The sequence below is a fragment of the Enhydra lutris genome, unplaced genomic scaffold (genome assembly GCF_002288905.1).
Source record: "Enhydra lutris kenyoni isolate GAN:26980312 unplaced genomic scaffold, ASM228890v2 scaffoldscaffold84, whole genome shotgun sequence".
NCBI classification, from domain to species: domain Eukaryota; kingdom Metazoa; phylum Chordata; class Mammalia; order Carnivora; family Mustelidae; genus Enhydra; species Enhydra lutris.
Genome location: NW_019154168.1, coordinates 4,409,844 through 4,435,661, shown reverse-complemented (window position 1 = coordinate 4,435,661; position 25,818 = coordinate 4,409,844). Strand labels below are relative to the sequence as shown.

The window sequence follows — 25,818 nt, the reverse complement described above, 5'->3', positions numbered from 1 at the left end:
TTCTTTATGTTTGTTATTAATTGATTCATATATTTGGGTGCTCCCAAGTTGGAGGCATAAATATTTATAACTGTTAGATCTTCTTGATGGATAGACCCCTTAATTTATGATAATCAGCGCCCTTCTTCATCTCTTGGTACAGTCTTTGGTCTAAAATCTAGTTTGTCTGGTATAAGAATGGCTACTCTGGCTTTCTTTTGACGTCCATTAGTGTGTTAGGTGGTTCTCTATCCCCTCTCTTTAAAGAAGCAGGTGTCTTTAGGTCTAAAATGAGTCTTTTGTAGATGGGTCTTGTTGTTTTATTCATTCTGATACCCTGTGTCTTTTGATTGGAGCATGTAGTCTGTTTACATTCAAAGTGATCATTGAAAGATAAGAATTTAGTGCCATTGTGTTACCTGTAAACTTGGTGGTTCTGGTGGTATTCTTTGTTCCTTTCTAGTCTTTCCTGCTTGTTGTGTATGTATATAAATAAATAAATAAATACACACAATTTAAAGATTTATCTATTTATTTGAGAGAGAAAGAAAGAGCATGCGTGCATGGGCAGAGAAGCAGAGGGAGAGGGAGATGGGGAGCACACTCCCCAGTGTGTAACCTGACATGGGCTCACTCACACAATCCTGAGATCACAATCTGAGCTGAAACTAATAGACACTCAAACAGCTGAGCCACCTAGGCACCCCTTGATTATTATATTTTTGAATGTTTAAAAATAATTAAAAGAATGAAAGTACTTTGTGAAGTGTGAAAATTATATGAAATTTAGATTTCAGTGTCCATAAAGTTTTACTGGAATATAACCTTGCTTGTTCATTTACATGTTGTGTAACACTGTTTCACAGAATAATGGCAGAGTAGTTATGATGGATATTATATGGCCCACAAAACCCAATATTTACTATCTGGCACTTTATAGTAAACATTAGCTGACCTGTTTTATATTTTCTATTAGAAAATGGTAAGCAAGAATTACTAATTATGGAATATGATTAAATACAAATGGTGCATTACTAGTAAGGTATGCTTTCCCTGTGGAATTTCATCTGTTTGGGAATGGACTCTTACCTTCATCTGTTGAATAGCCTTTTTCACCTATTCTTTTTTAAAAAGATTGTTACTGAACTTTTGAAAAGATAGAGAAATAGAATCATAATGCAACTGCCAGTTACCCATTAGCCACCTTTAACAGTTACCAACATAGGACCAATCTTTTTTCATTTGTATACCCACCCTCTTCCCTCTTGCTTTATTTATTTGAAACAGTTCCCAGAGATTATATTATTTTAGTTGTAACTCCTTTAGTATGAATGAGAAAGATATAATTACAATGACATCATCACACCTAAAAAATTTAGCGTTGATTCATTAACATCATCAAATAAAAATATTCTCATCAAAGCTTATTCTTTTTTTGAATTGTGTTCCAATATAGATTGAGGGATTGTGTTGTGTTTTGTTGATTTTTCTGTAGGTTCCCCTTTTTCTTATTTGTTTCCCATGCAAATTTAAGTTATTTGTTGAAGAAATTAGGGTCTTTGTTTTGGTTTTGATTTTCTGATTACCTCCTTGTAATATTGTTCAGTTTGTTCTTTTTAGTTTTAAAAGCTTGACTGTAGTTGGCCTTTTTCTTTTCTTTTTCAACAGTATATTTCCCATGGCATGACTCAGGAGGTACATCATAACCTGGTTATTTTGTATGATGTTAAGCTCGGTCAGTGGGTTTGGTGATATCTGCCTATTACAGAAGTTCTCTGTTCCCTTTTCATCTAATGGCTTTAGAGCTGTGAATGATTATTGCCTGCCTTAAACACCTCTAATTAGGGGGTTACAGAGTGATGATTTCTCATTCTGTCACTCTTATATCAGCTAGACTTTTTCTGTAAAGAACTTTTTCCTTATTAACGCTTGCAGATTATAAATTCTTTCCCTTTAACATTTCTCAGAAAAAGTTGCTTTCCTAGCATTCTCCAAAGGTGGTCTGTAAGATTTCTTTTTTAAGTATCGTTATAAACTTATGGACATTTAACATATTTGATAGATCTTAATCCATATTATTCTTTATTATGCTGAAGTAGCCCTGTCCTTAGGCAGTGAGCACCTCTTCAGGTTGGCCCCTGAATCTTTTTTCTTCACCCCATAGTTTCTGACTCCTTGCTTGCCTTTATGAGAAGTTACTCCATGCTCATTTTGCATATTTCCTTCCAGACTTGGTGTCAGCCATATATCCAGGTAGCCGTGGTTCCTTTAGTTTTCTCATCTGTTTCTGTTTTATTTAAACTCTCATGTCCAAGCTGCTGTCTCATTCAATAGCGTGAATGTGGAGAACATTGCTTTCTACCACTGTACTTCCTTAACCCTGAAAAATAGAGTAATAATAATAGAAAATAGCTGTAAATTGCAGATAAGTAGAGGTTCATGCCACATCACTGCTGTTTGAAAAACTGGGGAGGAAAAAAGGGGAAGGATAGGTTAAGTCCAGTTTTCTGTTTGCTTCCACTAGCAGTTTATAGGCTGTGACTACAGCTTCTTTTCTCAACCTTGCTTCTCCATTTACTCTGCCAGAAGTTCTGGAGAGTCAGGGCCTTTTTTTTTTGTTTTGTTTTCTGGTTAAAGATTTTATTTATTGATTTATTTATTTGATAGCAAGAGAGCGGGAGTGGTGGGGGAGGAGCAGACAGAGAGGGACAAGCAGATTCAGCACTGAGCGCATAGCTGATGGGGGTTTGATCCCATGACCCTGAGATCATGACCCAAGAGTCAGGCACCCAACCGACTGAGCTACCCAAGTGCCCCAGAGTGTTTTCATTTTTATTTTTTGTTCTTTTTTTTGTCAGATGAAATTATTCTGGGCACCTGGGTGGCTTCTTCAGCTCAGGTCATGATCCTGGAGTCCTGGGATCAAGTCCCACATCAGTCTCCCTGCTCAGCAGCGAGTCTTTTTCTCTCGCTGACCTCTCTCCTCTCATGCTCTCTTTCGCATTCTCTCTCTCTCTCTCTCTCAGATAAATAAATCTTTTAAAAAAAGACACACACACCCCAAAATGAAATTATTGTTTTATCGACATTTGGATACAAGTAAACATCTAAAATGCTTTTTACAGTTGACTTGAAGTTTAGTACTGGGACATAGTCTCAGTTTTAATGAACTCAGCATCTGCTAAAACAGTCCAAAGCTCTTGCTTTGAGTAACAAGCATCTTCATTTACTGGTTAGTATGCCAGTCTACAAGTTTAGTTCCATCATTGTGTCTGTTTTTGCTTTCAACAGGAGCATGTGAAATGGGTTCATGCTGAAATGGTAAATAAAAACTCCAAGCTGAAGCTAATTTATGTGACTCCAGAGAAAATCGCAAAAAGCAAAATGTTCATGTCGAGACTAGAGAAAGCCTATGAAGCGAGGAGATTTACCCGGATAGCTGTGGATGAAGTTCACTGCTGTAGCCACTGGGGACATGATTTCAGACCTGGTATGTATGATGTATCTAGAACACTCCTTGAAATTAGGGATTATTTTCTTACTCACTCACATGAAGGAAATCCCTGGTTTCATTAAACTTATTTCCTCAGCCAGTTATTACTCATTTTCTCTCGCCTTAATATAAGGGGAGTCAAAAGGCAGTCTTCAATCTCTTTACTCCCCCCATGGTAGCGCTTAGTCTGATTGCCTTTATCCCGTGAAATGCATGTTTTTTAGCAACATGATTCTCTCCCATGGTTAGCCATAAAGGTTTAGTTACACCAAGTTCTCTCTTGCATCCATTGAGGAATCCATATCTGCTTCAGAGCAGTGTTCTTTAATCATCAGAGTCTCCAGCATCCACTTCCAGGTCTGTACCCAACTACCACCACGGAATTACAGTGCTGTGGGATATTTTAGTAACCCTGTCTTTATTCCTCCAACCTATTCCTGCAGTCATAGCTGGAAGCAGATCACCCAGACTTGTTCTTGTACAAAATAACCTTAAATTTTAAGAAATCCAGCTCATGATATCAACGTCATTTCTTTCTGAACTTGCTTTCACATGCATATAGCCCCCTGGTATCCCCTTTAATTCCTCCTCGTATATGTCCACGACTCCAGATGCCACCTGATGGTCCCTCTCTCCTCCTTCCAGATTCTGCTGTTTCACTTCAGTTTCTTGTGGATTGCTTGGCATTTTACCTGCCTCAGACTCTCTGCCAGACTGAGCTGCTGGACCCCTCCTGGCTTCTGCTTCCCCCATTCCTGCTGTTACAGTACTAAACACTGGCCAGAAAAAAATTGCATGGCTACATTCATTTCCACCTCAGGTCAGCTGTCATCAGATTCCACTGTGCTTTTACTTATTCCTAATGTGCCTCCTGGAAGCATTTCTCCAAGCAAGCTTTTCCTGCCTTAAACTTCCCTTTAGGTCCAACCTCCTACTGGTCCCCAGGAAATAGATGCCAGCTTGTCTGGAGGTCTCCTCTTTCTCCTTCCAAACATTAGTAATCTTGTTTTTTCTTCTTAGGTTAAAAGAGATCATTTCTTGTAATGGTTACCATGACTCCTCCTACTTCATCCTTTCCTGACTTCTTAAGATCTCGCTCTGCCAAAGTCTTCACTCCTGCGTTTTTTAAAAAGATTTATTTAAGAGAGAGAGAGTATGAGCAAGGGGTAGGGGCAGAGGGAGAAGCAGGCTCTTAGCTGAGCAGGGATCCTGATGGGGGGGACTCAGTCCCAGGACCCTGGGATCATGACCTGAGCTTTTTTCTTTTTCCTTAAGATTTTTATGTATTTATTTAAATTGAAAGAGGGAGAGAGTGAGCGAGCAAGTAAGTAGGAAGGGGAGGAGCAGAGGGAGAGGGATAAGCAGACTTTGCCCTGAGCCCAGAGCGGATCACTGGGCTGGATATCACAATCCTGAGATCATGACCTGAGCTGAAATCAAGAGTCAAACACTCAACTAAGCCCCCAGGTGCCACTCCTGAATCGTGAGACTCCCTAAAAACAAAGATAGAAACTGAAATAGCCTTCGACCTTTCCCACCCTTTAGATGTTGTCCTATTTCTGCTCTTCCTTTCACCTCATCCTCTAAACTCACCATCTGTTTCTTACCTTCCTTCCCTTCTGAATTCACTGAATCACTTCTGCCTCTACCACTCTGCTCACAGGTGTCTGTGGCCCCCTCACTCTTCACTGGCTTAATGTGTGGGGCTTATCTGCATTCCTCTTTCATTTCCTGTGTTCACCTCTCTCCTCAACACTTGTCCTTCCTGTGGTTACTGTGAGGGAGGCTTTGATGTGGTTCCTTTCCATTCTTACTGCCATTGTTCTCCTTCCTTTACTGCCACCATAAATGTTAGTGTTCCCTATGGTTCTGATCTGTTTTCACCTTTTCTTACACTTCCCCAGACATCGTGGACTCGTGGCCTGAAGACACAGTTCTCTACCTTCAGAATTATTTGGGGCACAGTTATTTTTTTAATTTTGATTTAAATACTTTAAGCAGTGTATATACTGCCCTTTCTACTAGAGGCCCCACCATATTAATCAGACTACTCCAAAGAGTTGTTATCTGTAGCTACTGAAAATACCAGGTTTCTCACCTTTGCCCTCTATTTCCAACCTCAGTGGTCTGATCACTTAGGATGAGAACCATTGCTTGTGTGTTACCATCACTTGCCTTGCCTCTTCAGATTAGTTGCCAGCTTTCATCAGTTGTTCCCATATCAAGTCTTCTTCCTCTTCAGCTGCAATTTATATTCCTAATTGTTTATTGGAAAAGTGTACCATTTTTAAAAAAATGTTCAGTTGAGGCATAATTGACATACAACCTTGTATGAGTCTCAGTTGTATAACTAAAAGTTTGTACTTTTTGACACTCCTTTCACCCATTTAGCTTTGACACTCCCTTCACCCATTTTGCCCACCCCCATCCCTCACCTCTGGCAATCACCAGGGTGTTCTCTGTATCTTTGAGGTTTTTTGTTTTTGTTTTTGTTTTTAGAGATTCCACATATAAGTGATATATTAGTGTTTGTCTTTCTCTGACTTACATCACTTAGCGTTAATGCTCTCAGGGTTCATCTATGTTGTTGCAAGTAGCAGAATTTCCTTATTTTTAAGGCCAGATAGTATTGTATTGTGCATCTATGTGTATGTGTGTATGTATATATATATATATACATACTATATTTTCCTTATCCGTGTATCAGTGCACACTTAGATTGTTTCCATGTGTTGGCTGTTATAAATAATGCTCCAGTGAACATAGAGGTGTAGATAATGGGTTTGCTTTCCTTTGGATAAATACCCAGAAGCAGAATTGTTTTCAAGATAGTGGGTTTGCTTTCCTTTGGATAAATACCCAGAAGCAGAATTGTTGGGTCATCTGGTAGTTTCATTTTAAAATTTTGAGGAACCTCTGTACTGTTTGATTTTGTTTTTTCTCTTTTTTAAAAGATTTATTTACTAATTTTAGAGAGAGAGTGCACACTCTTGGACTAGTGGAGGGAGGGACAGAGAGAAGAAGCAGGCTCCCCACACGGAGCCTGTCTCAGGGCTTGATCTCATGACTCTAAGATTATGACCTGGGCTGAAATCATGAGTTGGATGCTTCACTGACTGAGCCACCCACGTGCCCAACGGTACTGTCTTCCGTAGTGGCCGTACCAATTTATTTTGCTACCAACAGTGTACCGGGGTTCTCTTTTCTCCCACACTTATTTTTTGTATTTTTGATAACAGCCATTCTTACAAGTGTGAAGTGATATTTTGTGGTGGTTTTGATTTGCATTTCACTGATGATTAGTGATGCTGAAAACCTTTTCAGGTACCTGTTGGCTATTTGTATGTCTTCTCTAGAAAAATGTCTATCCAGATCCTTTGCCTGTTTTTCAATCGGATTTTTTTGGTTTTTTGCTATTGAGTCAAGCAAGTTCTTTGTGTAGTTTTTATGTTAACCTTTAATCAGATAGTTGTAAATATTTGCTCCTAGTCCATAGGTTTCTTTTTCATTATGTTGATGGTTTCCTTTGCCGTACAAGTGTTTTATAGTTTCATGTAGTCCCACTTAACACATTTTTGCTTTTGTTGCCTTTGCTTTTGATGTTAAATCCAGTAAATCATTGCCAAGATCAGTGTCTGGAGCTTATTCCCTATGTTTTCTCTGGTAGTGTTATGGTTCCAGGTGTTATGTTCAAGACTAACCCATTTTGAGTTGATTTGTGTATGATATAAGCTTCTAGTTTCATTCTTTTGCCATGTGGCTGTCTAATTTTCCCAATACCATTTATTGAGGAGTCTGTTGCTTATCTCCATTTTATATTCTTGATGCCTTTGTCATAAATTAATTGACGTATATGGGTGGGTTTATTTCTGGGTTTTTAATTCTGTTTTGTTGATCCGTGTTTGTATTTTAACGCTAATACCATACCATTTTGATTACTATAGCTTTGTAATATGGTTTGAAATTAGGAAGTTAGATGCTTTTAGCTTTGTTCTTTCTTAAGATTCCTTTGGCTATTGGGGTCCTTTTGTGGTTCTGTATAAATTTTAGGTTTGTGTTTCTAGTTCTGTGAAAAATGCCATTGGACTCTTGATAGGAATAGCATTGAATCTGTTGATTGCTCTGGGTATGTGGATATTTTAACAGTGTTAAGTCTTCCAGTTCATAGACACAGAATATCTTTCCATTATTTGTGTTATTTTCAGTTTCTTTTATCAGTGTCCTACAGTTTTCAAGTGTGTAGGTCTTTTACTTCCTTGGTTGAATTTATTCCTTGGCATTTTATTCTTCTTGATGCAATTGTAAATGGAATTGTTTTCCTAAATTTTCTAATAGTCTGTTATTAGTATATAGAAATACAACAGGGGTGCCTGGGTGGCTCAGTCAATTAAGCACCTGCCTTCAGGTCAGGTCATGATTCTAGGGTCCTGGGATTGAGCCCCACATTTTGCTCCCTGCTCAGCTGGGAGCCTGCTTCTCCCTCCCCCTCTGTCGCTCCCTCTGCTTATACTCTTTTTCTCTCTCTCTGTCAAATAAAATATAATAAAAAAAAAAACCTGATTTTTTTTGTATTCATTTTTTGTTGCCAATTTTCTATATGTAATTGCATGTCCTCTGCAAATAGTGACAGTTTTACTTACTCTGTTTCAATTTGGATGCCTTTTATTTTTCTTGCCTAATTTCTCTGGCTAGGAGAAATGTTCAATAAGAGGAGTAAGAGTGGACATTCTTGTCTTGTTCCTGAATGGGAAGATAAGGTTGGAAGTAATAAGCTTGAGAGAAGGGTCTTTGTGGAGCTGACACTACGACCTCAGAGGAGACACAGCTCCCTGGTGCTGGTGTCTATTAGTGGAGGCAGAGGTTGGGGGGAACCTGTGATGAAGCAGGCTCCCCAAAGCTTGGAAAAACAGCCGACTGTATTCAGCTGCTCCTTTGAAGACACAGTGCTGCTGTAGGGATGAAGAAGCCTTCTGGGGCAAGGTTCTTGAGAATACAAGCAAGCCCACAGGAAGCAAAAAGGAGGAAGCAAAACCTTTTTTCCTCCCGCCAGTCTCATACTTTGTCCTTCCACTGCCAGCTGGCAAAGCAGAAATGGAGTATGCAGATTCCCTGCTCCAGTGCTGCAGAGCAGGGTATAGAAGGGTGGAGTTGGAGCTGAGGACAAATAACCTAATAGTGGCACATCCTGCTTGGTTTATCCTGTTTCTGCAAGAACCAGACCATCACCAAGTCCTGTCCACTCTTCCTGTGAACCAAATGTCAAGTTTGTCCACTTCTCTTCGTCTACTGCTGTCTCTTAGATCCACTTGGGCTCCTTTCCACTGGTCTACTACAATGGCTCCTTCACTAGTCTGTGATTCTAGTCTTAACCCTTTTGTAGTTCATTCCCCACATTGCAACCAAAGTGGTCTTTTCTACATATAAATCAAACCCTGTACTTCCCCTCCTAAACTACCTGGCAGATTGTCTTTATACTTAGAATAAATTCCATATTCTTAACTGGGGTCCATAAGGCAGTATGTGTCTGTGCCCTTTGTCTCTGTCCAATTTCCTATTCTTCCTTACTCCCTCCTTATATTCCTGCTGCCCTGGGCTTACCACTAGGAGCCCTTCTCACTCTCTGATAATAACATACTTATTGGTTTACTCTGTTTTGTCTGGTTTCTTTGCTTGAATTGTTCTTCCATTTGCATAGCATCCTTGTTTTATTCACCACTTAATCTTCAGTGCCTGGAGGCGTGCTTGGTACGAATTAATGAATCTTGGACTCTTTCCCTCCCTTTCCCTTCTGCTCCTTGCTCCACCTCCCCTGGGGCCCATATCCTGGTAGTCACCAGAACCTGAGGGGTTCTAGTTCTTGGGTTTCTCTTCAGCCTTTTCTTTCTGCTCTATTCTCATCGTCATGCCTTGTTTCCTATTCTTACTGGGTTTCTGGTCTGCTGCTGCCATCTTTGAACTGATTTCCCTTTCTTTAGTCTTTTGTCTCTTCCAGCCCCTACCTTGCACTGCCACCAAAAGATGAGTCTATTTATATCCCTTATGTGCTTTAAAAATTACATAGTGACTCATTTCCTAGCTCCTCAGAATCAGTGAACCATGTTGTTCCCAGTAGTACGTAAGCCTGACTTTCTGTGCTCTTTAGTGTAATGATATCAGTCGAGGGGTAGGCAGGGAAGCAGAGCTACTGTGAATGGCAGGTGACCAGGGATTTATTTTGGGAAGTAGACCCTGTACAATGGTGTGAGGAGTAGGGGATGTGAAGGATGGAGAAGCAGAGAAAAATCCCTGGTTTCCTGAAGCACTGGTGTGGGAGAACAGTGGAGCTTATAGGGGAGTTCAACTGGCCTGGCTTGTGCCAGAGGGAGCCACAAAGGGAAAGCTCATGAGAGGTCTCTGGTAAAGCTCTGGGTATCTGTCAGCGCTGTGGGTCTGCTGCCAAGCATCTTGTGGGGCCCGTTGACGGGCAAGGCTTACATTTGGGAAGAAGAACTGAAAGAAGACTGGAAAAAAAGTAGGACAGGCTAGAACTGGCTGAGCACCTCTGCATCTGTCCCTTATCCTATCCGCCTGGAGAGATCTTCAGAGAGTCATGGCGGCTGGTTCACTTCTACCTGCCCCACCTTGCACAAGGTCCTCTTTTGGGCCAGCTCTCACTTGGAGCCAAACAGGGAATGTGGTTCCCAGCTTCCTGGAGTTGACAGTAGATGCACCCAGCTCGACACTGTGGGTTATCCCAACAGACCTGCTAGCTGTTGTCTGACTGTGCCATGTCATTTCATGCTGGTGTCTTTGCAGTGTATGTGTTGTGTCTCTGCCTGGTGGTTTCTTCTGCCCTTCCTAGTGAGCTTCTGCTTGTCCTTTAGGACCCAACTCAAATGTTACTTCCTTGAAACCTTCATGACTTTCCCAACAGCAACCTTCTCTGTTTTCATAGTAGCCCTCTAGCTTTACATTTAGCAGTTTCGACCATTGTTCTTTCCACTTTCTCCAAGTAGTTCAAGTACTTGAGGACAACTCTTCTAGTGATGGAAACGTTCATGACAAATATGAGCCCAGAATGGTTTCCCAAAAATAAATCCTATAAAAACTAGTGCCTTCACCAAAAGTTTTCTGATCTGAATTTGCCACACTTGGAGGATAGTGGTGGGAGAAAGGGCTTGGCTGATGGCCTCTTCTGTTAGTTGTAAGAGATTCACACGCTATGGCCAGTCCCACTGCCTCTTGAAGCCACTGGTCAGAGGTTGCGGACCAACACACAACTGACTGGAAATATTTTAGTATTCCCTCTCTTTAGCAGCGAGTTCTGCATGCCAGAACAGTGTTTCTGAAGAACCAGTTAGAAGTAGCCTGCTTACTCAAAAAGGCCAGGTAGCAACTGCAGATTAGATTTTGGGAACCAGGGAAAGAAAATCCAGCAACCATTGCTTAACTGCATAATGGTAAGGTGTCATTTACTCCTTAAGGGTAGAAAGTGGGCTACTGGGTGTTTTCTCTCTTCCAGATTACAAGGCACTTGGTATCTTGAAGCGGCAATTCCCTAACACAGCACTAATGGGGTTGACTGCAACCGCGACAAGTCATGTTCTGAAGGATGCCCAGAAAATACTCTGTGTAGAAAAGTGTTTTACTTTCACAGCTTCTTTTAATCGACCAAATCTTTATTATGAGGTGTGTAACTCCTATGTCAGTTTATTACTTTCATGAAGGATTGCCGCAGAGGTGACCTTTTCATTGTGTTTACTTACATGAGTAATAGTAACTCTTAAAAGTTTTTAAAATCAGGAAGTCATTATGAGCAGATCAGTAATTAATGCTTTCTTTGTGTATCTCTTTTGCTGCATAATCCTTTGCTGGGTTAAATAAAAGACATCACCTTGTGAAATTGATGCACATTCTTGTGCAGGGGTGGAGGGAAGGCATAGATTGATACCAAGGACCCTAATGACATCTCTTAAAGTTACTTAGAAAAGAATACAACATTAATATGCCATTAAAGATTTGTCAATACTCAATTTAGATTATATAGCTTAACAGCTATTTTTTTTCTTTCTTTCTAATCCTTTTAAAAGAATAGATAATATTTTTCTGAGTTTTCACCAAAGTTATTTATGTCATGGTTTATGTTTTTATAAAAGTAGCATCAGAAATAGGGGTCCCTGGGTGGGTCAGTCAGTTAAATATCCAACTCTTGATCTGACCTTAGGCCTTGATCTCGGTTGTGAGTTCAAACCGCATTGGACTCCACAATGGGCATGGAGCCTATTTAAAACAAATAACAAAAAAAAACCCCAGAAAATATAAAGGTCTTCATCTTTTACAAGTGCCTCTTCTTCCCTGGTAAATTCAAAACCAAGAATCAAGAAGAGTCAGGCAGTTGAATATAAGAATAAGAGAAAAATTTGCACTGTGCTCATAAAAGTATGGCACCCTGAAAATTGTTAAGTAAATAGCTACATGGATGGTGCTCATTCATTTACTTTGTAATAAGGTAGTTTTTTCTTAGATTCGGCAGAAGCCCTCCAACACGGAAGATTTTATTGAGGATATTGTAAAGCTTATTAATGGGAGATACAAAGGGCAATCAGGTAATATAAAAACAAACCATCTTTGAAGATTGAGAACTTTTGAAAAGTAATTAATATTACATTGATCTACTGATAAATTATTTGCAACCAAAAATATTAGTGCATGGCAAAAGGATACTTGATAGGATAAATTAATTTGCTTGATGATCTTAGAAATTGGGTGTGTCATTTGCTCATGGGACAGATTATAAGGGTCATAAAACTGTTTATTTTTGTTTATTTGCACCTCATTGCTTTAAATAGTGGACCTAATGATATAATGCTAATTATCAATAGCACATACTTAGTAACTATCCACTTTGTAGAAGAGAGAAGGTTAAAAAGTGATTTTCTGAAGGGATGTAATATACAGTCCTTTATAGTAAAGGGCACATTAAGGAATAAATAGTACGTATTGAATGAGTTAATGGTAGATGGAGTTGAGAGTATTTGTCTACCTGTTCAGGGATTAATGCATAGACAGGTGTTACTGCAGCACAGAGTTTGTGAAAAGTAGCATTTCGAAGCTGTTCTACAGATTTTTAGGAGATATTAATGGTGCCCTGGGTGAAAGGAGCTCCAGGGTCAAATTTGAGAAAGGCTGTAACTCTGTATCCCTCCTAGAGCTTCCCAGAGTGTATCAGTCAGCACATAAGACTTTCTGGTCAGCCCTGCAAATAGAGAAATCTGTTACCTGTGTTCAGTGCAGAGCCCCAGTCACTTGTACTTGAAACTTTTTACATCATACTTGAGAGAAAAAAGAGGTAATGGGAACAACAACACTGGTGGCCCAGGGCTTATCTGTGCTTTAGAGCAAGCTGCTGATCAAATCTTGAATTATATGAGAAAACCATTATGTGTTCGGAACCTTGGAATTTTTCCTAAATCTTCTTCTTCCATGCATTATGTTAATCAGTATCTTAAATGTGTGTTAAAAATTATATCTAACATTTGAACATATTTTACTACAGGAATCATATATTGCTTTTCTCAGAAAGATTCTGAGCAAGTTACAGTTAGTTTACAGAAACTGGGAATTCAAGCAGGTGCGTACCATGCCAATATGGAACCAGAAGATAAGACCGATGTTCATCGGAGATGGTCAGCCAATGAAATTCAGGTTAAGTATATATCTTCAATAGAAGCCTCGTTAACATTTAAAAATATTTTAAATTGATTTAATTAACATAAAATGTTAAAACTTTTTAGGTAGTAGTGGCCACAGTTGCATTTGGTATGGGAATTGATAAACCAGATGTGAGGTTTATTATCCATCATTCAATGAGTAAATCTATTGAAAATTATTACCAAGAGAGTGGACGTGCAGGTATGTACAACTCCTATCCAGAAATAAATTTTAATAAAGCTTTTGTAAAAAACACACTATAGATGAGGTTTAATGATTCTGTGTTTTTAATCTTCTTTATTAGCTAGTATTTTACAAAAATGAAGTCATTTTTGCTTTTTTAAAATTAAAAAAAATTTTTTTGCAGTTTTATACTTATTTGTACTTATGTACTTAAATGCTTATCTTACTTGTATGGGAGCATTATGAATTATTTGCTATGTTTGCTAAGATAATTTGAGGCCCATCTTTGCCTTCTGAAGTTTTAATTAGTGGTTTCACTAAGTTTATAACTTCAGTAACTAGATTATGCACGTTTTTTTTTGTTGTTATAAAGCTGATTGTTGGTAGGTCTCTTTAGTCATTTTTTTTCTTTTTATAATTTGAGGGCCACTGTTAAAAATTAACTTTCATTTCTCTGAAATTTCTAGATGTGATATATATAGATCGTGAAACATTGTCAGCTGACTTTATACTTATTATTTTTGCATATTTTGATATTTTCAAGTAATTATGCAATCTCAGGATTTCTTACACTACAGGTCGAGATGACTTGAAAGCAGACTGTATTTTGTATTATGGCTTTGGAGATATATTCAGAATAAGTTCAATGGTGGTGATGGAAAATGTGGGACAACAGAAGCTTTATGAAATGGTGTCATACTGTCAAAACATAAGCAAGTAAGCCACATACCTTTTTATAACTTGTCATTTAAACATAAGCACTATATGAAATTACTTTGAGTACTTGCTCAGTAAGTAAATACACTGCTAGAATATCAAGTACAAACCTGTAAAAGCAAATGTCAGTACATGAACCCACAGGATCTGCCTTAATTCAAGATGAGAGATTCTCTCTCCCCGAAAATCCTCCAAAACTATATTTTATTGGAGTTTTTTTAATTTTAAAGTAGAACAAGCATATTGAGATGCTGATTTTAATTAAAGAATAATTAACATACAATATTATATTAGTATCAGGTGTAAAACATAGTGAATCAGTATTCATATACATTATTAAATGGTCACCACAGTGAGTCTAGTGACCCTCTGTCAACCTACAGAGACGTTACAATATTAAGGACTATATTCCCTCTGCTGTATATTACATCCCCTGGTCATCTTTATTTTATAACTGGAAGACTGTACCTATTAATCCCCTTTACCTTATTTCATCTATCCCCCTTTTACTGAAAGTTTTGATATAAACGAGCCCAAGCCTTTTCTGTCTGGCTCTGGAATATAGTTACATGCTTTACTAATTTTGAAAAGGTATACACAGTAGGCATTTTGAGAGCTGAGCTTGGTAGCAGGTACCATCTCACCAGCTGATGGGCTGATGAGATAGCTGAGAGCAGGGTTAAGTTTCTCCTTAAGAAATAAATTTAAGGGGCGCCTGGGTGGCTCAGTGGGTTAAGCCGCTGCCTTCGGCTCAGGTCATGATCTCAGGGTCCTGGGATCGAGTCCCGCATCGGGCTCTCTGCTTGGCAGGGAGCCTGCTTCCCTCTCTCTCTCTCTCTCTGCCTGCCTCTCTGTCTACTTGTGATCTCTCTCTGTCAAATAAATAAATAAAAATCTTAAAAAAAAAAAAAAAGAAAGAAAGAAATTTAAATCTATATAGGGTGGTTTTAGTTAGACCATATAGTTCCCTCATGGCTTTTTTTTTCAGTATTAGTCATTTTTATACTATTATTGCTCAACCTAATAAGGACTTAAAAGTTTTGAACCGATAAGCAGTTATTGGACTGTGACAGAAAATGTCATTTCTTTCCTATAGGTGGTGCAACAATCTAGTTAAAGAAATATGAATGTGAAAATTTCGTTAGATATCCAGTAGACTCCCAAGAAGCATCTTTTGGGTTTTAGTGTCACATACAAGAAACTACTAAAATACAAGAAACTGCTTTGCTATCAGGAAAATTCTCTTAATTTTTGCACAGTATTGAATCTTAAAGGGAATCTTAGACAACTTTTAAAAGAAGTATTTATCAAATACATATGGAAAAAACTATATATGGTAGGCAGAAGAATAGTCCCCCAGAGAATAGGGTATAACCCTGGGTTGTTTGGATGGGTCTGGTATAATCACAAGTGTCTTTAAATGTGGAAGGAACCAAGGAAGGTCAGAATGATACTTGTTGGCCTTGAAGATGGAGGAAAGAGAGGCATGAGCCAAGGAATCCATGCGTTCTCTAGAAACTGGAAAGCACAAGGGAACAGATTCTCCCTTAGAGCCTCCAGAAGAAGTCCATCCCTGCTGACACCTTGATTTTAAGCCAGAGAGACCCATGTCAGACTTCTCTAGAAATACAAGATAATTTGTGTTCTTTTAAGCCACTAAGCTTGTGGTGATGTTACGACAGCATTAGGAAACTAATATAAGTTAATAACTCTTGTGTTTTGAAATAGGGATTTACTAGGCATTTACTTACTAGGCATTTAATAATTTGTATCTCCAAATGTGTTTGCAGGTGTCGCCGTGTATTGATAGCTCAACATTTTGATGAAGTGTGGAATTCAGAAGCATGCAACAAAATGTGTGATAATTGTTGTAAAAACATTTGTGAGTTCACAGTTTTTCTAATGAAGTAGATTTGACTTACAGTGTTATTAGTTTCAAGTATACAACACAGTGATTCCGTAAGTTTTTGTACTGTGCTGCCCACTACAAGTGTAGCTATTGTCACCATGCAATGCTGTTACAGGACCATTGACTATATATTCCTTGTGCTGTACCTTCACTCCATGACTTATTCTTTCCATAACTGTAAGCCTGTGCCTGTGCTCCCACTCCCCTTCATCCATTTTACCCATCTCCCTCACCTCCCTTTCCTCCTACCAGACATGGGTTTGTTTTCTGTATTTGTGGGTCAGTTCTCCTTTCTGTTTATTCCTTTGTTTTGTTTCTTAAATTCTACATATAAGTGAAATCCTAAGGTATTGTCTTTGTCTGACTTATTTCCCTTAGCATAATACCTTCTGTCCATTCATATTGTTGCAAATGACAAGATCTCATTCTTTTTTATGGCTGAGTAATACTGCATTGTGTATATATATATATCACAAAGACCTGTTAGCAGACACCTGGGATGCTACCATATCTTGGCTATAAACATAGTGATACATGTATCTTTTCAAATTAGTGTTTCTGTTTTTTTGGGGGGTAAGTACTTGGTAGGGGAATTGCTGGATCATGTGGTAGTTCTGTTTTTAATTTTTTGAGGAACCTCCGTACTGTCTTTCACAGTGTCTGCATCAGTTTGTATTGCCGCCAACAGTGTACAAGGGTTCCATTTTGTCCACATCCTCACCGACACTTGTTTCTTGTGTTTTTGATTCTAGCCATTCTTACAGGTGTGAGGTAATAATCTCACTGTGGTTTTGATTTGCATTTCCCTAATGATTAGTGATGGTGAGCATCTTTTCATGTGTTTCTTGGCTGTTGGTAGGTTTTATTTGGGAAAATATCTCTTCAGGTCTTCTGCCTATTTTTAATTGTAATATTATTATTATTATTATTATTATTTTTTGGTTTTGAGTTGTATAAGTTCTTTATATATCTTGGATACTAACCCTTTATCAGATATGTCATTTGCAAATATCTTCTCTCATTCAGTAGATTGTCTTTTAGTTTTGTTGTTGGTTTTCTTCACTGTGCAAAAGCTTTATGATTTGCTCTGATCCCAGTAATTTATTTCTGCTTTTGTTTCCCTTGCATGGGGAGATAGAGTCAGAAAAATGTTGCTATGGCCGATGTCAGAGAAATTACTGCCCAAGTTCTGTTTTATGATTATAGACCTTACATTTTATGGTTACAGGTCTTATATTTAGGTCTCTAATCCATTTTGAATTAGTTTTTGTATATGGGAAGAAAGTGGTCCAGGTTTCCCGACACCATTTAGTGAAGAGAGTATCTTATTCTGTATATTCTTCCATCCTTTGTCATAGATTGACCAGATACTAAGTGTGGGTTTATTTCTGGGCTATTCTTTTTTCCATTGATCTGTGTCTATTTTTGTGCCAGTACCATATTGTTTTATTAAGTGGTTTGTAGTATATCTTGAAATCTGGGATTTAAACTAGCTTTGTTTTTTCCTCATGATTTCTTTGACTGAGGTCTTTTGTGGTCCCATACAAATTTTGAGATTATTTGTTCTACTTCTGTGAAAAGTGTTGTTGGTATTTTGATAGAGATTACATTGAATTTGTAGATTGTGTAGTAGGCATTTTACCAGTATTCTTCTAGTCCATGAGCATTGAATATCTTTCCATCTGTTTGTGTAATCTTCAGTTTCTTTCATCAGGGTTTTATAGTTTTCAGAGTATAGGTTCTCTTGCTTCCTTGGTTAAGTTTATTCCTGGGTATTTTATTATGTTTGTTGCAATTATAAATGGAATGGTCTCTTTATCTTTCTGCTACTTCGTTATTAGTGTATAAAAATGTAACTGATTTCTACGTATTAATTTTGTATCCTGCAACTTACTGAATTCATTTATTCTAATAGTTTAGTGGAGTCTTTTAAGTTTTTCCACGTATAGTATCATGTCACCTACAAATAGTGATATTTTAACTTCTTCCTTACCAATATGGCTTTATTTCTTTTTCTTGCTGTGGCTAGGACTTCCAGTATTATGTTGAGTAAAAGTGGACATCCTTGTCTTGCTCCTGACTCTGGAGAAAAAGCTGTTTTTCACCACTGAGTATAATGTGAGCTCTAGATTCTTCATGTATGGCCTTTATTATGTTGAAGTACATTCTTTCTACACCTATGGAGTTTTTATCATGAACAGATGTTGAATTTTGTCAGATGCTTTTCCTGCATCTATTCAGATGATACATGGCTTTTATTCTACCTCTTGTAAATGAGTATCACATTGATTGATTTGCAAATATTGAAACATCCGTGTATCCTGGGAATAAATACCACTTCTTTCTGGTGAATGATCCTTTTAATGTGTTGTTGAATGTGACTTGCTAATATTTTGTTGAGAAATTTTGCATCTATATGCATAGGTTATATTAGCCTGTAGCTTTCTTTTTGTGTGTTGTTTTTGGTTTGGTATCAGTGTAATTATGGTCTCATGAAATGTATTTGGAAGCTTTCCTTTTTCTGTTTTTTGGTACAGTTTGTGGAGATACATGTTTGGTAGAATTCATCTGTGAGCCCATCTGGTCTTGGATCTTTGTTCATTGGTAGTTTTTTGATTATCACTTTTGCATATTGTTACTGGTACTTTGTCTATTCAGACTTTGTTTTTTCCTGATTCAGTTTCAGAAAATCATGTCTCTAGCAATTTATCCATTTCTTCTAGGTTGTCCAGTTTGTTAGCATCTTATTTTTCATAATATTCTCTGACAGTCCTTTGTATTTCTGTGGTGTCAGTTTTTACTTTGCTTTCATTTCTGATTTTATATGGGTCCTCTTGCTTTTTCTTGAAAATGTGTGGGTAAAGTTTTATCAGTTTCATTTACCATTTCAGAGATCCAGCTTTTAGTTTCCTCAATCTTTTCTTTTTTTTAGTGTCCATTTCTTTCTGCTTTGATTTTCATTATTTCCTTCCTCTACTTAACCTTGGGTTTTGTTCTTTTTCTAGCTCCTTTAAGTATAAGGTTAGATTGTTTATTGACGATTTTTCTTGAGTTAGTCTGGTATCAATAATAAATTTCCCTCTTAAAACAAAACAAACAGTGGCTTTTGCTGTGTCCCAAAGATGATTTTTTTATTTCAAATTTATTTTGACTTGTAGTTTACAGACATCCCCAGAGATTTTAGACAGTTGAGTTTGCATTTTTATTGTCCCCATGTATTTTTTTAAAGTCCTTATCTGTTGACACATTCATTGCATAGCAGCATTTTAGCCTCCACATATTTGTGTATTTCCTAGATTTTTCCTGTGATTGATTTCTAGTTTCATACTGTTATAGTTGGAAAAGTTGAATGAGGATTTCCATGGTCTTAAATTTATTGAGACTTATTTTGTTCTTTAATGTGTTAGGTCCCAGAGAATGCTCCATGTACACCTGAAAATAATGTGTAATCTGCTCTTTTTGGATAGAATGTTCTATATGTATTATGTCCATCTAATCTAATGTGTCATTCAAAGACAGTTTCCTTGTTGACCTGCCTGGATGATCTATCCATTGATATAAGTGGTGTGTTAATGTTCCTTTTTGTTATTGTATTACTGTCAGTTTCTCTCTTTGGTTATATTTATGTATTTACATGCTCCTATGTTGGGTGCATAAATATTTACATTTCTTATATCTTCTTGTTGGATTGATTCCTTTCTGTTACAGTCCTTGTTTTTTTAAAGTCTGTTTTGTCTGATTGATGTACTGCTACATGGCTTTTCTTTTTGCTTCCATTTTGCCTATGTTTTTCCATCCCTTCACTTTTAATCTGTATGTGTCTAGGTCTGAAGTAAGTCTCTTATAGGCAGCACATAGATGAGTCTTTTTTTTTTTAAGATTTTATTTATATATTTGAAAGAGAGTGAGAGAGAGCGGCAGCAGATGGAGAGGGAGAAGCAGACTCCCCACTGAGCAGGGAGCTGGATGTGGGGCTCAGTCTCGGGACCCTGGGATCAAGACCTAGGTGGAAGGCAGTTTCTTAACCGAGTCACCCAGGCACCCTGAGTCTTATTTTTTTAATTAATTCCAGTATCCTATATTTTTTGAGTGGAACATTTAAACCATTTACATTTAAAGTAATTATTGATAGCTGTGTATTTATTGCCACTTTGTTGATTGTTTTCTGGTTGTTTTTGTAGTTTTCTTGCTTTCTTTGTGATTGATGACTTTCTGTGGTGTTATGTTTGGCTTTCTATCATTACTTTTTTTCCCCACATTTAAGTTTGCCTTTTTATTTTTAAAAATTTTTTAAAAAGTAATCTTTAATGCCCAGTTTGGGGCTCAAACTCACAATCCTGAGATTGAAAGTTGCATCCTCCACTGACAAGCCAACCGATAGCCCGTTTTTAAAAATTTCTTATTTCTTTTCATTTATTTGAGTTAATGCAACGTTACATTGGTTTCAGATGTACAACATAGTGATTCAGCAACTCTGTAAGTTATGCTCTGCCCATCGCAAGTGTAGCTACCATCTGTCACCATGCAACACTGTTACAGTACCACTGATTATATTCTGTATACTGTATTTTTTCCCCTTTATTTTACCTATTACACATGTTGGGTTTATGGTTACCATGAGCTTCATATATAACATTCTAAGTACAAAGCAGTGTATATTAGATGATGGTCATTTAAGCTTGAACGCATTCTAAAAGAAATTCTTTTTCACACCCCCTCCATGGTTTATGTATATGCTGCCATGTTTTATTTCTTTTTTTTTTTTTAAGATTTTATTTATTTATTTGACAGAGATCACAAGTAGGCAGAGAGGCAGATGGGGGGGTGGGGGGGGCGGAGAGGCAAGCTTCCCGCCAAGCAAAGAGCCCCATGTGAGGCTCGATCCCAGGATCCTGGGACCATGACCTGAGCCAAAGGCAGAGGTTTTAACCCACTGAGCCACCCAGGCGCCCCTATCTTTTTAATGGTAATTTCCTTAAATCTAATTGTGGCTTTTTCTTTTCCACTTAATGTAGTCCCTTTAGCATTTCTCATAAGGCCACTTTAGTGATGATGAACTCCTTGATGTTTTGTTTGTGAACTCTCTCTCTTCTTCAATTCTGAATGATAGTCTTGCTAGGTATTCTGGATTGTAGGTTTTTTCCCTGTCAGCACTGTGAATGTATCATGCCACACTTTTTTGGCCTGCAAAGTTTCTGCCAAAAAATCAGCCAGTAGTCTTTTTTTTTTTTTTTTAAAGATTTTATTTATTTATTTGACAGACAGAGACCACAAGTAGGCAGGGAGGCAGGCAGAGAGAGAGAGGAGGAAGCAGGCTCCCTGCTGAGCAGAGAGCCCTATGCGGGGCTCGATCCCAGGACTCCTGGGATCATGACCTGAGCCGAAGGCAGAGGCTTTAACCCACTGAGCCACCCAGGCGCCCCTCAGCCAGTAGTCTTATGTGGTTGTTCTTGTAGATAATTTTTTGTTTCTTACTTTTACAATTTTCTCTTTAACCTCTGACATTTTAATTTTGTGGTGTGGACCTTCTTGAGTTCATTTTGTTAAGGGGCTCTATGTGCTTCCTGAATCTGGATGTCTGTTTTCTTCCTTAGGGAAGTTTTCAGTTATTTCTTCAAATTTCTGCCCCTTTGTTCTCTTTCTGGGACCCTTGTAATATGAATGTTCACTTGATATTATCTGACAGATCCCTTAACATCCTCGTTTTGAAAAATTATTTTTGCTGGTCAGCCTGGATGCTACCCATTAATCCATCTTCCAGATCATTGATCTGTTCTTCTGCATCCATTAATCAACTGTTGAGTCCCTCTAATGTATTTTTTATTTCAGTTGTTGTACTATTCAGCTCTGGTTCTTTGTATTTTCCAGCTCTTTGTTGAAGTTTTTAGAGTTTTTTTCTTCTTCAGTCCAGGAAGCATTTTTAAGATCATTAAGTCTTTGTCAGGCATATTGTTTATTTCCATTTCATTAAGTTCTTTTTTTGAGATTTTGTCTTTTTCAATTTGGAGCATATTCCCTTGTTTCCCCATTTTTGCATGACTTTGTATTTGTTTCCATAAATTAGCCAGTAATTGCTACTTATCCCAAATTTGAAGGAATGGTCTTGGTTTGTAGTTGTCCTGTGTATGTAGATAGTATAGGCCTGGTGAGTTTTGTTGATGGACTACAGCTGTGGCTGGCATGGGCTGGAGGTTGCAGGGGACTCTGTAGTGGGGTCGCCTTGGTGGGATGGTTGGAATTTAAGTGGGTGTGGGCTGGAGCATTCCTGAGTCTCTATGCATAGGGTGTCCTGGCAGGGTGGCTGAAACTAAAGTGGGTGTAAATTAGGTTATTCTTGCATGCACAGAAGGTGCCCTGGTGAGGGCAGGTAGAGCTGTGGTGGGTTGTTGGCTGGGGAGGTCCCTGGGTACTTTGTCCAGTGGATGACCTGGCAGGTCAGCTATAGCTGTAAGGGTGTGGGCTGGGGCATTCATAAGGCTCTCTGCACAGATGGTGCCCTGGAAGGACAGCTGAAGTGAGTTCAAGCCAGGTTGTCCTGGCAGGGCAGCTAGGGGTTTCCCTAGAAAGCTGTCTGAAGCCAAAGTGGTACAGGCCCGGAGCTGTCCTTGTGGGACAGCTGGGGTTGGTGTGGGTTGGGGGCCCAGGACTCACGGAGGTGGTAGGCTGGTTAGGACACCTGGACCCTGCTCCCATCTATGCTGTCAGGGTGATGAGGGAACGTAAACTGTGGCATTCACTGGACCCTGCCACCCAGAGACCATTGCAGCAGCTCCTTGCCAGTTAGCAGGGTTCAGTGGCTAGTTCCTTTATATTCTGGTTGCTCTTTTAAGCCATGGCTTTTATTTTCTGTGGCCCACAGTAGACATATCTGCTCCTAGTACCTCATTAAACTATTCTCTGCACTGCAGCCTGCAGCATCAGAGGTGGGGTCACCCTTTGTTACCACGTCTCAATCTCTCTTGCTGTTCTCTGGGTGGTCTGTCTTGTACAGAAGCTGTTCAGTCAGCCCTCAGTTGTTTTTCAGGAGGAGTTGCCTATAAATAGATTTGGTGTGCTGGTTGAGGAGAGTTCAGGATCTTCCTGTGTCACCATCTTGGACTAGAATACTCCCTAGTTCATTGTTCTTTAAACTTAACAGGCTAATATATATAGCTGGGACTACAGGAGGGCAATCGTAGGCCCCAAAATGGATTAAGTAAGCTGTGAATAGCATTTTCTAGATTTTAAAGTAATAAAAGTTTTAAAGCAAAGGTAAATAAAAGGAAAAGTGCTGTGTGGATATACATATCTTACATTGTTATATTATAGGCATGTTAAATTATTAAGAAGTGAAGGAAGGTTTAAATTCTGAGTGGTATAATGCTATTATAAGAAAAGGCTACTCACTGATTGGGAAGAGAAATTTAATACAAAGGAGAGATTATGGTCAATCATTTCTGATCTAGATAATGGCTAACCATTCAGACACTAATTTAGCAGTGTTTTGGTGCTGTATTTTAACTTTTTTCATCCTGTGTTGTGTCTGAAGAGTTGGACTAACCAGTTCCCTCATGGTTTTGATGTCTTGGGTGAAGGTCAATGTAATTTTAACTGCAGTTAGAGAAACTTTTATGAGAGTTGACTATTTTATATATATATATATATATATATATATATATATATATATATATATATATATATAAAATAAAACAAAGTACTAGAATCAATAATTAGGAATCTGACCAGGACATTCTGTCTGTAAATCAGAGTACAGAGGAAGCCATAGTTTTCAAAATATTGCTTAATGAGCACAAACCGAGTAAATACAAAAAACAGACTGATTTTCTTATAAATCTGTCATGTCTGGCACACACTCTGGTTCATAGAGCATACCCAAGGCCTTCTGGTGACCAGCTTATTTCCTTTAGGTCACTGCAAATTCAATAATATCTTACAGAGACTATAACTTAGTTTGGTGACAGACTTTAGGAATAGCCTAGTTCTAATGCAGAATGAAACAGTTAGGGTGGCTGAGGTTGATGACTCATTTTAAACCACTTCGACTAGCCTGTGCTTGCTCTAATTTCTAAATCCCAGTTGCTGGTTTCATTATAGCATGTGAAAGGAAGAATGTCACAGCACACTGCAGAGATCTAATCAAGATCCTGAAGCAGGCAGAGGACCTGAATGAAAAGCTCACACCACTGAAACTGATTGATTCTTGGATGGGAAAGGGTGCAGCAAAATTGAGAGTGGCAGGTGTTGTTCCTCCCAAACTTCCTCGTGAAGACCTGGAGAAAATTATTGCACACTTTCTTCTACAGCAGTATCTTAAGTATATACAAATCCATTTCTTGTCCTTTGATATTGTCTTTATGATTGTTTCTCATAACTGCAACAGAATAAGTAGTTTTCTGGTTGTTTCATGTAAAACTGTTAAATGCCATATAAAATTTACTTAATAAAATCCAACTTTAACTGATCACTGCCAAGTAAAAAAAAAAAATGCAGTTTATAGAAAGTATTTGTTTTGTGCAAGTTTCATTCCCTATCAGTGTATTAAAATCATTCCATTTATGGTTTTTTTTAATAAATTTGTTTTTTTTTTTATTATTTCTGAAAAACTTTTTGATTTTTGGCCTTTATCTTCCACAGAGAAGACTACAGTTTTACAGCGTATGCTACCATTTCATATTTGAAAATAGGACCTAAAGCTAATCTTCTGAACAATGAGGCACATGTCATAACCATGCAAGTAAAGAAGCCCACAGAGAGCTGTTTCAGGGTAACTGCCTGTTAATTTCTACATACTGAAAAAAACATAGCAGAGCTTAAGGGATACTGTTCTGGGTCCAGTGGAACACAAGAAGAGAGAGGCAGTTTTCTTCTTAGCATGGAAGAGAGAAAACATACCTTTGCTTTTTGTAGAGTTATTAATAATTTAAACTAGTCTACCTTTTAATAAAGACTAGACTTTTCAACCCTTTAGAATGTGAAAAATCCATTTTAGTGTTGTCTAATTTGCGATATACTCTACCCTGGTTGATCAACGCTGGTTGAGAAGTTGGCCTGTGCAGCAGAGGTCGAGAACCGATGACTCACATATTAAATAACTCTCAAGCCTGCAAAAGCATGCCACGTACCACTGTGTCTCTGACAGCATATCCCTTCAGGATAGGGCTCATATGAAGGACCAGTGAATGGGTTTATTAATCTGGAAGGAAAATGGAACAGCTGAGTTTTGACCAGAGTGTTTTCTTTGTTTTTATTTGTAGATGGAATCACCTCAAACTTGTCATTCTTTTGAAGGAGCTGATAAAAAAAGGGAAGAAAAAAATTCAAGTAACTTCCAGAAGTCTGCAAACATGCTTCAGCAGTCTAAGCATACAGGGACTAAGAAGAGAAAAATTGATGATGCATGAATGTTTCTAAATTTTCCAAGAAAACGGTTTATGCATGCATACAAAGTATTTTGTAGTTAAAAGTTTAAGACAATTTTATTAATATTTTATGCATATGGAACTTACATCCAAAATATTAAAGACTTGAAAATTCAAGATCATGAATAATGTAAATTTACAGTATGGAGAAATATAATTTTAATGCAAAATATTTAAGAAGTGAGTTGGGGGAAATTGGAGGGGGCACGAACCATGAGTTAAGTCAGTTTCACTGTGGACTCTGAGAAACAAACTGTGGGTTTTGGAGGGGAGGAGAGTGGGGAGTTGTGAGGGCCTGGTGGTGGGTATTAAGGAGGGCACGTATTGCATGGAGCATTGGGTGTGGTGCATAAACAATAAATTTTGGAACACTGAAAAAAAATTAAATTAAAAAAATAAAATTAGATTCCCCCTCTCAAAAAAAAGAA

The 25,818-nt window shown here is 38.1% G+C and overlaps 1 protein-coding gene across 1 annotated transcript in view; it reads left to right on the top strand.

Annotated features, from left to right (window-relative positions):
- Positions 1–25,667, top strand: part of LOC111161342 (RecQ like helicase) — a 58,000-nt gene extending 32,333 nt beyond the window's left edge. The window contains exons 6-15 of the mRNA XM_022524934.1: positions 3,271–3,469; positions 10,974–11,140; positions 11,976–12,057; positions 13,008–13,156; positions 13,246–13,363; positions 13,924–14,062; positions 15,853–15,944; positions 24,066–24,285; positions 24,606–24,735; positions 25,226–25,667. Coding sequence (XP_022380642.1) covers positions 3,271–3,469; positions 10,974–11,140; positions 11,976–12,057; positions 13,008–13,156; positions 13,246–13,363; positions 13,924–14,062; positions 15,853–15,944; positions 24,066–24,285; positions 24,606–24,735; positions 25,226–25,372 — 1,443 coding nt within the window. The 3' untranslated portion in view covers positions 25,373–25,667. The remainder of the gene's footprint in view (positions 1–3,270; positions 3,470–10,973; positions 11,141–11,975; positions 12,058–13,007; positions 13,157–13,245; positions 13,364–13,923; positions 14,063–15,852; positions 15,945–24,065; positions 24,286–24,605; positions 24,736–25,225) is intronic.
- The last annotated feature ends 151 nt before the right edge of the window (positions 25,668–25,818 follow it).